The 13,615-nt window shown below is 37.3% G+C and overlaps 1 protein-coding gene, 1 long non-coding RNA gene and 1 pseudogene across 3 annotated transcripts in view; 2 read left to right on the top strand and 1 right to left on the bottom strand.

The window, feature by feature from the left end:
• The first annotated feature begins 594 nt into the window (after positions 1 to 594).
• Positions 595 to 1,389, top strand: LOC149560653 (uncharacterized). Its single transcript, XR_016363362.1, has 2 exons — positions 595 to 732; positions 912 to 1,389. It is a non-coding gene; the product is annotated as an uncharacterized LOC149560653 (long non-coding RNA).
• A 364-nt stretch (positions 1,390 to 1,753) lies between these two features.
• On the bottom strand, positions 1,754 to 10,660 carry LOC149560652 (putative disease resistance protein At4g33300; annotated as a pseudogene). Its single transcript, XR_016363361.1, has 6 exons — positions 9,477 to 10,660; positions 8,884 to 9,293; positions 8,446 to 8,781; positions 3,536 to 3,747; positions 2,709 to 3,199; positions 1,754 to 2,145 (listed from the first exon to the last, which is right to left on the bottom strand). The product of XR_016363361.1 is annotated as a putative disease resistance protein At4g33300 (transcript).
• Positions 10,578 to 13,615, top strand: part of LOC149560651 (uncharacterized) — a 28,034-nt gene continuing 24,996 nt past the window's right edge. The window contains exon 1 of the mRNA XM_089827658.1: positions 10,578 to 10,681. Coding sequence (XP_089683784.1) covers positions 10,578 to 10,681 — 104 coding nt within the window. The remainder of the gene's footprint in view (positions 10,682 to 13,615) is intronic.

Raw genomic sequence — 13,615 nt, 5'->3', positions numbered from 1 at the left:
CCCTGTTCTCTGCATCAGAAATACAAGCATTCATTTTCCCTTTATACATGTTTTCAATATGATGATAATATAATCTGTATAACTGCTCATAGTTAATGCAGTGTTCTAACTGGATCTGTAACTTATACTGCAGATCCCATGGAGGAAAATAACTGGCCTAATGTGAATTTCCCCAAGACAGAGGCTATTTTGTCACTCTTGCTTTGGGAGATACTTTCCTCCCCCATTTTTGAAATCCATGAAAAAATTAAAATTTCTGATGGTATTCAACTGGGGTACGAGTAAGGCAACAGAGGAAAGTATATGCAGAGAATGCAAAGGAAAAGTGAAAGAAAATAAGACAACCTCAACTCTAGTCCCTCAATTTCTTGAGTTGTCCTATTCCCTTTGAAAACCATGAGTTTCCATACCACATGCAGAAAAGTTTCTGATGGTTTACATCACTGCTCTAAGAAAATCAGTACGCAATGGCTTGAAAGAACTTCCAAAGGAAATAAGACAACTTGAGAATTTGACAGAGTTTGATATGAGAGAGTATTTTCAATCAACATGAAGCTTCTTGCACGTGTAGAGAAGATTAGGAAGCAGCCAGGAAAGTTTATATTCCAGAACTTAAATTGAAATTGTACAAACATGCGTTCTTTTGAATTGACTTGTTTTCTTATGTCATCCTGAAGCACAAGATCCAACCATCTTGACATTCTCATATCCACTCATACAAATCAATAGAAGGTCTGCTCTTTTTCATCCTATGAATGTGATCAAATTTTTTGGCAAGTCCAATGCAGTCAACATTCTTTTCTGTTGTATGTGTTCATGATTATTAGTTAAATTCAAATGCACATTAGTTTTCACTGTACTCAGTCAACGCAAGAGTTGTTTACATACAGATTCTTCATGGCTATGTGCAGTGAGTGGGAGTCATTTTTTCAGTTTGGGGAAGTTACAAATTATAGAGTGACAGTTTTCTTTTGTGGGCTGACGTCTTCTATTGAAGAGAAGTGCAGATAGGAATGGATGGCAATGGAGCACCTTGATGCTTCTGATAACTAGGCCAGAGGTTTGAAGAAATGAAAAACTATAAGATTTTGGCTCAGCTTGCTGAAGCTGTTTTTGGCAGAGTGATGAATGTAATGTGTTTTTGGCAGTTCTTGGACATGTTTTAGTTTCTTTCTGCACCGGACTGTATGTGATGTTCACTGCTGAGCACTGAGCAGAGTACCTGCATTGTCAATTTGTCACTAGTTCATAAATTGTGTACCCTGAGCAGAGGAAATTAGATTTGTTGATGTGGTTTATAGTCACATATATTAGATATACAACTCACAAAGAATTTTATCTGAATTTTTCCTTTGTTGAAAGAAAAATAAAATTTGGAACTTTATTTAATTGTCGAAGGCAACTAATGGTTTTGTGGAAATTAAAAATGTGCTATTAGATTTGAAGTTGGGTCTTCTTTTCAGTAGTACCAATTCTCTAACATTAAACTAACTGATGAAACTATCAACATTAAGAAAAAATGAGCCAATGCTAAACCACCAAGCTAAGGTCAATTGGCAGTGTGGACAACTCCACATTTACATACCCCAAAATGCCATCTTTAGTCAAAGGAAAGAACAGTATTGGGAAATAGAATACATTCGTTATGCATGTACAAACTAGCTAATAATGGTTATGAACTGAACTCGCCAAACAATTGATCATAACCAGAGGCTGGAAATACAGGGAAACCTTATATTGATTTGTGCTAGTAAATACAAAAATCTATTGAAAATTTTATAACAATGTTAAGATACCTGGATCTTGCTTTTTCCTTCACAACATGAGATGGAAAAGAAGTCAATCATCAACCCAGTCCAAACTGAACTCTGCTTCCATGATTTCTACTCTAAGTTCCGGAATAGAAACGTTCTTGGCCTCCAACCACTAAATCCCAATCTTCTCATCATAGGTGACAAGCTTCAGGGCATTTAGCTCACAAACAGTTGTAGGTAATGTAGTCAAACAGGATCATTCTCTCGTATCAAGCTCCCTCAATTTCTTGAGTTGTCCAATTTCATTTGGAAGCTCTTTCAGGCCCTCACATAGTGAAATGTCTAGGTATTCCAACTATACAAGTTTTCCTATTGATGCAGGAAGCTCTTTCTATTGTGATGTGGAGCCTAATCAGACTCAGAGGTTTATTCAGCACAGTTTCCCTCCAGATTATTTCTACAGGGGCTTGGGGATGGTGCCCCCAAGACGAGGTCAAGGAGCAGCACCCCTACAGGGTCCTAGGGCTGTGCCCCAGGTGCCTACCTATTGCAGTACAGGGTGGGGTCGAGGGGCAATACCCCCATGAGGGTTTTCAGGAAGCCAAAAATGATCTTATGCTGCAAAAGGCATTGGCTACTCTATTATTCTAGCCCTAATTTTGTAAGCAGCAAAAGGTTGTATAAAAAGGCTTAGGATTAGGGATTTCATTATGAATGGTGATATTGTAGCTTCTTATGACGGTATTGAGCTGTAAGGGATTATTGATTTTAATCAAGTTGTAATCACTGGATAATAATAATATTGGACTTCTTGTTGGTGGACGTAGCCTAGGGATTGGGTGAACCACGTTAAATCTTGGTGTCTTGTGTTCTCTTTTATGCGATCTGCTATTTTCTAGTATTGGTTATATTTGCATGTAACTGTTATTTTCTATTTGAGGTTAATCCTAACACTTTCAGGCTTGGTAATGCAAATAATCTTACCATTCTTAGATAGCTCATATTTCCAAAATCATGTGGTACATTGTGAAGCAGGGGGTAGTTGGTAATAGACCACGACACAATGGAGGGCATATTGCAAACACCAGGGAGCAACTCTAAATCGCTGTTGTGGTCCAGGTCAAAATCTTGGAGCTTTGAGAATGTGGATATATTTCCAAATCCTTCACATAAGCTCAAAGATAGCTTCTCGAGGTTCTGCAATGCTTCAATGCTTTGTTTTTCAAGGAGGGGCAAAATCAACCTCTTGAGTTGAGTTGGTGAAGATAAAACATCTAGACAAATAGTTGCCCTCTTTGTACCACAATTGAATACCATCAGAAATTTAGGCTTTTCCATAGATTTCAAAAATGGGGGAAGAAAGCAATTTGTTGAAGTAAAGAGTAACAATAGAGCTTCTGCTTCAGGGAAAGCCATATCATGCCAGTCATTTTCTTCCATTGAGTCTGCATGTATAAATTGCAAGGGAGATCCAATTAGATTGGGCAATAATTATGACTGCTAGTTACATATCTTCAATTCTCATCACATTGAAGTTGAATCTAGGAATGAAAATATTTAAGGGAAAAGTGTACTTGTGTTTGCGGTGGAGACAAGAAGAACTATTGATGTTACACAAAAAATTGAGACTTCATGTAAACCTTATTCTATTCAGAAATCCATGCTTGAAAGTCTAAACTATTCTACAAGTTGACAAGAGGATTATTAAAAGTAATGGTTTTTCTTTCAAAGAAATGTTTTTTTATCAAAATGAATGTGTAAGATGTTTTCAGTAAAGTCACTTGTGAAAACAGAAAGAGTTTGGGTATCAAATCCTTCATTATTAAGCAACTCCTGTTTTGCCAACAAACTACAGTCCTTCCTTGTTATAACCAACCTCTTGCTGTGCACTATATTCTCATGTTGTCCCAAACTCAAAGCCAAATTTCTTAGTATATTATGCTGAGAAAAGTATAGGTCTGCAGCATTTTCATATGAGACTGATGGACTTCCTCTGTTAAGGTCAAGCATGATCTGTAAACTAGGATTTACAATTTTTTAGCTTAATCCAAATTACAGATTTAATTCCCGATCTAGGCAGTAATTGCATGGTTATGTTTCTTAAACCATTGAAATTAGAGAGAAGAAGTGTACACTTTAAACACTTAAATCAATTGTGTTTAGCAACATAAAAGAAAGAACGTAACTGAAAATGAAATGAAAGAATAGGAAAGAGATATAAGAGATGCAAACAATTTGGTAACGGAGTTCATCCGGTTAGGACTACCTCTCCGGGTCCGCTTCTCAATTCGGGGACCGCTTTATTAATGTTGCTAGGCAAAACACGCCTTCTTACAACATCCAAGCTTCAACCTTCATAGTCTCTCTCTCTTTGCACTTGAAGATAATAACTTCGTGCTTACAATAATCTCTCACCTGCAAACTCTCAAGAATTACAAAAACTTCCCCAAATTCCCAAGAGAAATTTTTTCCTTCCAGCTAATTGTTCATCTCTTCTAAATTCCCCTCCTTTTATACATGAAATTTAGCCAAAAATGGGCTAAAACAATTAACCAACATAATCCCCTATTTTGGTTACATAAATTTGAATCTGCCTCTTTTACCATTATTTTGTTATGATCTTAGACCAAAATTAAGGGCTTGTTTTCAACAAATGCCCTTATTTGGATAAGATTGGGCGGATTTGTTATGGATAGATAACAACTCTTCCCTTAATATGTTATATACCATAAATAACCTATTGGCTGACCTTAATTTTAGGAGGGTAATGGTTGGGAGTTCAAATCCCATTATCCCTTTTCTTAAATTCGAATTAAATAACTATTTAAATTTGAATTTGAACTTTTTCCCTCTCTTTAAGATATTATGATGTCATGCTGACATCATCAAAATCCACACTTTTATCTAAACTTCAAACTGTTATAACTTTCACATTTGATCTTCATTTTTAATGAAATGAACGCCGTTGGAAAGCTCTCATCGGGCTTTTCATTTTAAAATCCATTGTTGACCACTTTTCAGATGGTCTAATTTCACCCTTTATCTAGCCCTCTAGTCTACCTCTTGACTTGAACTTTGACCGAGCGTAACTTTTTCATACGAGCTCCTTTTTCGCCTGTTCAAATTGCATCGGGTTCTATTCTCTGAGCTCTTTGCAGTGATGTTAACTTTGAGAGATTATGAGACTGTTGAATTTTTGGCCTTTTGGATCCACTTGGATCATTCCTCCCCATTGAGAAGCTTTTGGACCTCCAAAAGTCTATTTTTATGTACATTTTGAACAAGGGCAATATTGCCCCACTTGCTTAGTATCATATGTCTGTCCTATTGGAATTTCGAACGTACGACCCACCACAAACATAAAGACATATGAAATAGCATTGTTGACACAATTAACCATAAATCCACCAGTTTCCATTATTACATCCATCACCCACATAGCACCAACTAGCAGAAGTAGAAGTAACAAAACTGAAATAACTGATGAAATGGAAAAAATATCAACTTTCTGGATCCCCTGCACAGGAATACCATTAGAAAATGAATCATTCAAATCCTCTTTTACCATGACTGGCTGAAGACGTGATTCTACTTGCACTTGATCCTCACTAGCTACTGCAGACATGAGAGTCAATTTTCTGCTTGCATTTACTATCATTTCCAAATGCCCTGTGTTTACAATTGATCCTTCATTCTTCATGTGATGAGCTCTTATAATGTATTCAATCCCATTTTTAAACAAATGATACTTGTTATGTTCCCTGTAGAAGATAGCTTTCCTATCATATAAGTATGGGCTACCCAACACAATCCCACAGATATCAAGTGGAACCACATCAAATTCAACCTCATCTATGAACTTAGATGTTATTGCAAATCTTAACTTACATTGCTTAGTGACTTGCAATTTGTTATCATTGCACACCCAACCTAATGGATAAGGTCTCTTATGTGGCTTAATTTCCAACCCCAATTGTTTAACAATTTCTTCTGAAATCAGATTAACTTGGGACCCACTATCTATCAATGTGTCGATTTTAGTGTTCTTTGAAATCACCCTTATATGAAAAAGTTCACACCTTTTACTATCTTCAGGAACAACATGACTTTTTGAAGTGGAAGCATATGAAACATCAGTGGTAGAATCAACAAAAGCTTTACCTTTGAAACCCACAACTGATATTGTTGCTTCATCACCAGAATCTGATCCAAGATCCTGAACAACAACTGTAGACTTTTGCTTACCCTTATGATCCTTAAACCACTTTGGTTTCAACTCTGGATGCAATTTCCAACACTTCTCTTCTGCATGTCCTTTCTTTTGACAATGCGAACATGTAGGTTTGTCACCTTCCTCTTTCTTCATTGTGCCTGCCTTTTTTCCTTTCTTGATGCTGTCAGGGGAAGCAAATTCCTTCTTTGAACTGAAACTTACATTTCCTCCACCTGCTTCAATATGAGTCGCTTGAACACATACTTGATCAAAGTTAGAAGGACTAAACATCAATACTGTATGCTTCAAATATGAATACATTCCACCTATATACTTTAATAAAGTATCTTGTGTATAAAGAGGAATTCCAAGAGTTAATGCCTTCTTCCTAATCACCTGTGTATACTCTTGCACAGACTGCCCTTTACCTTGCCTAAGATTTTGCCAATCCATAATGGCTTGTTGCATATAACCCAAAGGATAAAACTGTTTCTTCAGAGCAGAAGTAAATTCATACCAAGATGAAATGATTTTACCATGTGTAGCAAGATCATCCTGGATCTTCGTCTCCCACCAAACTAATGCAGTGCCTCCCATTCTGAGAGTAGCTAGCTGGATTTTGGAAGAATCATACAAAATATTTTGAACCCTGCAGTACACTTCAATCTGCTTAAGCCAATTATCCAATTTTTCAGCATCCAATTCACCATTATATACAGGCAAATCAAACTTTACATCAAGCTTTAACAAGGGTGTCTTCACAGAACGTTTCTTTTTAGAAGAATTAGACAGAGAAGAAGAAGATGATGAAGAAGATGAAGAAGTTGATGAAGATGGGGACGAAGGTTCAGGAGGGTCACTACCACCTCCTACTCCTTTACCTTTCGCATCTTTTGATGAGGATTTTTCTTCCTCCTTCTTCTTAGCTTTATTCGCTTTTCTCAACTGTCGTTCATGTCTCTCTTGGAGAAGAATGTTGACCAAAGCCTTTAATTCCACAAAAGATCTTTGGAATGCTTCTGCATCAAACTCAGGAACATGTTGTTCAGATTCCATCTCTGATCGAGGAAAAGTCCTTCTTTTCCCAATTTCTGGATTGAACTCTACAAGTCCACCTTCTCCTTGTTTCAACTTCAACTTGGTTAACATTCACCACTTGCGATTTCTCTGCAAGAACAAGCTCTGATACCAAACTTGATCTGTAAACTAGGATTTACAATTTTTTAGCTTAATCCAAATTACAGATTTAATTCCCGATCTAAGCAGTAATTGCATGGTTATGTTTCTTAAACCATTGAAATTAGAGAGAAGAAGTGTACACTTTAAACACTTAAATCAATTGTGTTTAGCAACATAAAAGAAAGAACGTAACTGAAAATGAAATGAAAGAATAGGAAAGAGATATAAGAGATGGAAACAATTTGGTAACGGAGTTCATCCGGTTAGGACTACCTCTCCGGGTCCGCTTCTCAATTCGGGGACCGCTTTATTAATGTTGCTAGGCAAAACACGCCTTCTTACAACATCCAAGCTTCAACCTTCATAGTCTCTCTCTCTTTTGCACTTGAAGATAATAACTTCGTGCTTACAATAATCTCTCACCTGCAAACTCTCAAGAATTACAAAAACTTCCCCAAATTCCCAAGAGCAATTTTTTCCTTCCAGCTAATTGTTCATCTCTTCTAAATTCCCCTCCTTTTATATATGAAATTTAGCCAAAAATGGGCTAAAACAATTAACCAACATAATCCCCTATTTTGGTTACATAAATTTGAATCTGCCTCTTTTACCATTATTTTGTTATGATCTTAGACCAAAATTAAGGGTTTGTTTTCAACAAATGCCCTTATTTAGATAAGATTGGGTGGATTTGTTATGGATAGATAACAACTCTTCCCTTAATATGTCATATACCATAAATAACCTATTGGCTGACCTTAATTTTAGGAGGGCAATGGTTGGGAGTTCAAATCCCATTATCCCTTTTCTTAAATTCGAATTAAATAACTATTTAAATTTGAATTTGAACTTTTTCCCTCTCTTTAAGATTTTATGATGTCATGCTGACATCATCAAAATCCACACTTTTATCTAAACTTCAAACTGTTATAACTTTCACATTTGATCTTCATTTTTAACGAAATGAACGCCGTTGGAAAGCTCTCATCGGGCTTTTCATTTTAAAATCCATTGTTGACCACTTTTCAGATGGTCTGATTTCACCCTTTATCTAGCCCTCTAGTCTACCTGTTGACTTGAACTTTGACCGAGCGTAACTTTTTCATAAGAGCTCCTTTTTCGCCTATTCAAATTGCATCGGGTTCTATTCTCTGAGCTCTTTGCAGTGATGTTAACTTTGAGAGATTATGAGACTGTTGAATTTTTGGCCTTTTGGATCCACTTGGATCAAAGCATGTCAGATCAGGATTGGAAAATATGATTACAAGAAATGTAATATAAAAAAGGAAAGACAATTACCTTTGATTGCCAGTTAAATTTAACAAATTTTTGCTTGCAAATTGCATCACGCCTTTGTATCTTCTGAACATAAACCCAAATATCCAGTAGTGCCTCAACACAGGTTTTCCTGTTCTTTAGAAATAATCCCAAGTCTAAGAAACATTCCTTGGCTACATCGTCTAAGGCATCAATACTGGTTTGCAGGGGTCTAAATAGCCCTTTTCTGTGATTATCAGATATGTATTCTCGTTCACAAATCTTCTTGGTCCTCTTCCCAACCTCATCCAGTTCCTCATGCATTGAACTATCAATCATCTTTAGAGAAAGAGGCAGACCATCACATTCTACTTGCACCTATGATTCATTAAATTTAATGAAAATATACCAGCGAACCTTATAGGACAAACAAATTCTAATATATATATAAAACTCACAAAACAACAATTATTTCCGTACCTCCTTTATTAGATCCCTATCAACATCGCTTGGTATTGATTTCTGTCCAAAAGTCCAGCAGCCAAAAAGAGACATAGCATCCTCTGTCCCCAACAATGGTAATTGACAGAGGTGTGAAGAGGGAGATTTGCAGATGATGGACTTGTCTCTGGTGGCTATGAGGGTCTTGTATGCTTGACCTTCAAATAGTAGCTCTTTTAAATCTTCACCAGACCAAACATCATCTAAAATAACTAGAGAGGGCTTGGACTGCTTCAAAAGCAACTTCTGCCGATTTATGTGTGCATCCTCCACATCCTGAAACTCTTGAATTCTCTTCTCAGCTACTTTTCCTTACATATTTTTTAATATTCCTTTTAGGTTTGGGGATTGTGAAACCGTGATAAAAATCACATTGTTGTCAAAATAATCTGGAATCCATGAAAAATAAGTGTATTTTAGGCTAAATGTCTAAACATGAATGTAAAAGATGTCATGCAAGTAATTGAGTGAAGAAGAAACTTCAGAAAGAGCAGACATTTAAAATAGATTCGGCATTTTTAGATGATCATAACATTCAAACTAACATGAACAGGATTTACAAAGCATATGACCTTTAATTTGGAGATCATTGCACAGAGCCAATGCAAGAGTTGTCTTCCCACCGCCACCCATGCAATGAACGCCAATGACCGAAACCTCGTTTTGGAAGAAAAGGCTCTTCAAATCCCAAATACATTTGTGCAACTCCACGTAAAACTGAGACTTTGCAGGACCGTGGTCATTATGTGAGTACGTGGAACCATTCACCATTTCAGAAGTATATATAATATCAGAACCCAGTTGTTGAGACTCTAACAGTCACTTTATAATTTCTCTCCAATATGAAGCTTTCTGTTATTTGATTTGGTGTCTTTGGAAAGCTAATAATCATATATGTCTTCTTTCTTTAAGATATTGAAGCGGTCGTAAATCGTGTCGGTTTTTATTGAAGCAGCGTGAAATTGTCTGTGTTCAAATCTGGCAGCTTTGCTGGCTTGCTTCTATGACAAGTCCCGTAATTTACAATCAAGCATGCAAAATCTAAATTGAATCCCAATTGCTGATTTTATATTCAATCCGTGTTCTCCACCTCCATGTGGGATCTTAACTAAAAATAAAAATACAGAATTATACATTGAACCCCAATCTCGGTCGGATGCATGAACAATATTTAATCGATTGATGATCAATTTTCATAAGATGTTGCAAGACCATTCATCTTATTCTAGTCTGATATTGTTACAAGAAACTGTTCCTAACTTTTGTTTCATCTTGAATCGTTGACTGGCAAGACAAACGATCAAAACCCTAGACTGATTTTAATCATTATTTTACTTCGTCTGGAGGTACGCTTCACCTGCCACAGTGCTTTCCACTCGCAATAGCGATTCAAATTTGTTTTAAATCGGGCGAGATCTATTTCATAAAGCCTTTGATCTGCTAGAAGCATACATATAGTTCCCTTCAGAGCCAGTAGTTTCGAACCTACAACCGCTGTTCCCTTCAGAGCCAGTGGTTTCGGAGCATACTTTGAAGCTTCCATTCGTCAATAATCCTGTCCGAAGTACACAACAATAACTTATGTAAATCAAATTAATCAAGTCTACTGATGCAAATCTTACAATTTCAGCTACTTCTCAACTGAACCAGATATCAGATACATGATCTTTCCAATGGGAGATGCTGAACTGAAGCAGTATATGATTACAAGAAACGAAATACATGCAAAAGAATTTGAACTTTTTGACGGAATGGAGTCGAGTGTACTTGTGAGATCGTTATTTCTTCCTACAGGTCATACTTATTTGTGAGAAATATGAAAAACAAAATCAAAACTCACAACTTAACCCTAAAAATAATTGCTCGGGAGCAACTATTACCGAGTGATAAATTTTGCTCAGTAACCAAAGAAACCAACTGGCAGGAGTGTTTACCGAGTGAGCTCGGTAAATGAAGGACACACAACTCGATAACCAAAGGATATCGAGTGAGCTCGGTAAATGAAGAGCTCACAACTCGGTAACCAAAGAGGGTGTGATTACCGAGTGAACTTGGTAGACAAAGAGATTATCGAGTGAACTCGGTAGACAATATGATTACCGAGTGAACTCGGTAGAAGAGTGATTACCAAGTGAACTCGGTAGAAGAAGGCACCGAGTGTACTCGGTAGCCACAGGAGAATGGAGCTCAGTAGAAGAGGGCACCGAGTGTACTCGGTAGCCACTGCAGAAAAAGACTTCTACCAAAGACAAAAACGAGTGCAGACTTATGACATGAATATTTCCACCATTAAAATCAGAGACCCAAAGCTTCAAAATTTCAAATAAACTTCATAAATACAATGAACAAGAAGCAATGGAATCACTTATGCCTGTTTGCTTACTATTCAACTCTGATTCAAACTATTACAAATTTGGGAGCATTCGACTTCAACCAAAAAACCCTAATATAACCCTAAAACTTCAAACTTCATAAAATTTAAACTTGTAGCTCTAATGGATGCATACAATAACGCCTGGAGCAATCACTGCTTCAACAAGACGAATGAAAACAATAAACTATGAACTATTAATTTACAGAATGACAAGTAGAACCATGTGCAACTGCAGGCACGACAATGATTCCTTCTGTCTCTGCAACGACTGATCTGCTGATCACTTTTCTCTCTGCCTTCCTCTGCTCTGCAACTTCTTCTCTGTCTCCTCTTCTCTACTCTCTCTTTTTGGTCGAATGAATATGATCATTCCTTTTGTTATATTTGCAAAATGTTTTCTCCCCATTTCTGAATTTCAAAAATTTCACCTACCAGCAATAAATTTATTTGATCATTCTGCAAACCATTAGGGAGGTAGGTGGGCGTTTGGCTCCAGGGAGAAACAACCAACCATAATTAATATTCCAACACTCCCCCTTTATCCCGAGTCAAAAAAACAAGGATCACTACTGATCCAAATCAACTACACCAAGACACTCTCTTAGGTGTACAAAAGTCCCAATGCCTAATGGCTTGGTAAAAATGTCTCCTAGCTGCTGCTCAGACTTACAAAATTCTATTTTGATATCCCCATTCTCCACCAACTCTCTGATGAAGTGATATCTGATTTCTATGTGTTTGCTTCTCCCATGGAAGACTGGATTCTTGGACAATGCAATTGATGAGATGTTGTCACAATAAATTGTGGTTCCATCCTCTTGCCTTTCATTCAAATCTGTCAAGATCCTCCTTAGCCAAATAGCTTGACATGCTGCTGCATTTGCTGCTATGTATTCAGCCTCTGCTGTAGATTGAGCAACAATAGGTTGCTTCTTGGATGCCCATAAAATTGCACCCGATCCCATATGAAACCTGTATCCGGAAGTGCTCTTCCTATCATCTATACTTCCAGCCCAATCACTATCTGTGTATCCCACCAACTTGAAATTATTATTTGCAGTATACAAAATCCCAAATCCCTTGGTGCCTTTCACATACCTTAGGATCCTCTTTCCCGCTTGCCAATGGGAATCCTTTGGTGTTTCTATAAATCTGGAAGTCAAACTAACTGCATGCATTAGGTCTGGTCGAGTTGCAGTCAAATATATCAGACTTCCAACCATACTCTTGTATAGTGTTGGATCCACTCTCTTGCTAGAGTCTTCCTTGCTCAACTTCAGACCTACTGCTGTTGGTGTGGGGGCTGCCTTACTGTTCTGCATTTTGAATCTTTCCAAGATCTGCCCTGCATACTTTTCTTAAGAGATGAAGATGCTATCATGCATTTGTTTCACTTTTATGCCTAAAAAGTACTTCAAGAGACCTAGGTCTGTCATTTCAAATTCACTTTGCATGGCCTCTTTGAACTCACCAATTAGAGCCTTGTCATTTTCAGCAAAAATCAAATCATCTACATACAAGACAACAATCAGCACATTACCATTTTCTGCCTTGATGTAGAGAGTAGGCTCACCATTGCTCATCAAATATGAGTCAATCCTACTGTACCATGCTCGTGGAGCTTGCTTGAGCCCATAAAGAGCTCTCTTCAACCTATATACTTTGTTCTCTTCACCTGCAACTTCATAACTAGGTGGCTGCTCCACATACACTTCTTCCTTCAATACACCATTCAAAAAAGCGGACTTCACATCCATTTGAAATACCTTCCACTTGTGCTGAGCTGCAATTGCTATGACAACACGCACAGTTTCCATTCTTGCAACAGGGGCATATGTCTCATCATAGTCTCTTCAATATTGCTGTTTGTAGCCCTTGACTACCAGCCTTGCCTTATGCCTATCAATATTGCCTTCAGTATTGCATTTGGTCTTATAGACCCATTTCACTCCAATCACATGCTTCTTGGGAGGAAAATTAGTTAGCTCCCATGTCTCATTTCTTTCTATAGCATCTATTTCCTCATCCATGGCCTTACACCATTTCTTTTCCTTAATAGCTTCCTCAAAATATATTGGATCGCTATGAGAAAATAATGCAAAATTAACACTCTCATCATAATCTTCATACCTTTCATCTTGGTATATCTCCCTAAGACTCTTGGTCTTTCTTGGTAACAGGGAGGAGAGTGTGGGATTAGAATCTTCGCTACTGCTGCTTGGCCCTGACACTCGATCATGCCTAGAGAAGCACGGTAATGATTGAGGCTGCTTGCCTTTTCTTCTATCTGCTCCTTCTTCTTGTTGTTCATCAACTTCCTCTTCATTCATAAATGAC

The sequence above is a fragment of the Cupressus sempervirens genome, chromosome 4 (genome assembly GCF_028749045.1).
Source record: "Cupressus sempervirens isolate cs-2001-9-10 chromosome 4, ASM2874904v1, whole genome shotgun sequence".
Taxonomy (NCBI): domain Eukaryota; kingdom Viridiplantae; phylum Streptophyta; class Pinopsida; order Cupressales; family Cupressaceae; genus Cupressus; species Cupressus sempervirens.
The sequence above is the reverse complement of the archived record's forward strand: the minus strand, read 5'-3'. Positions and strand labels throughout refer to the sequence as shown.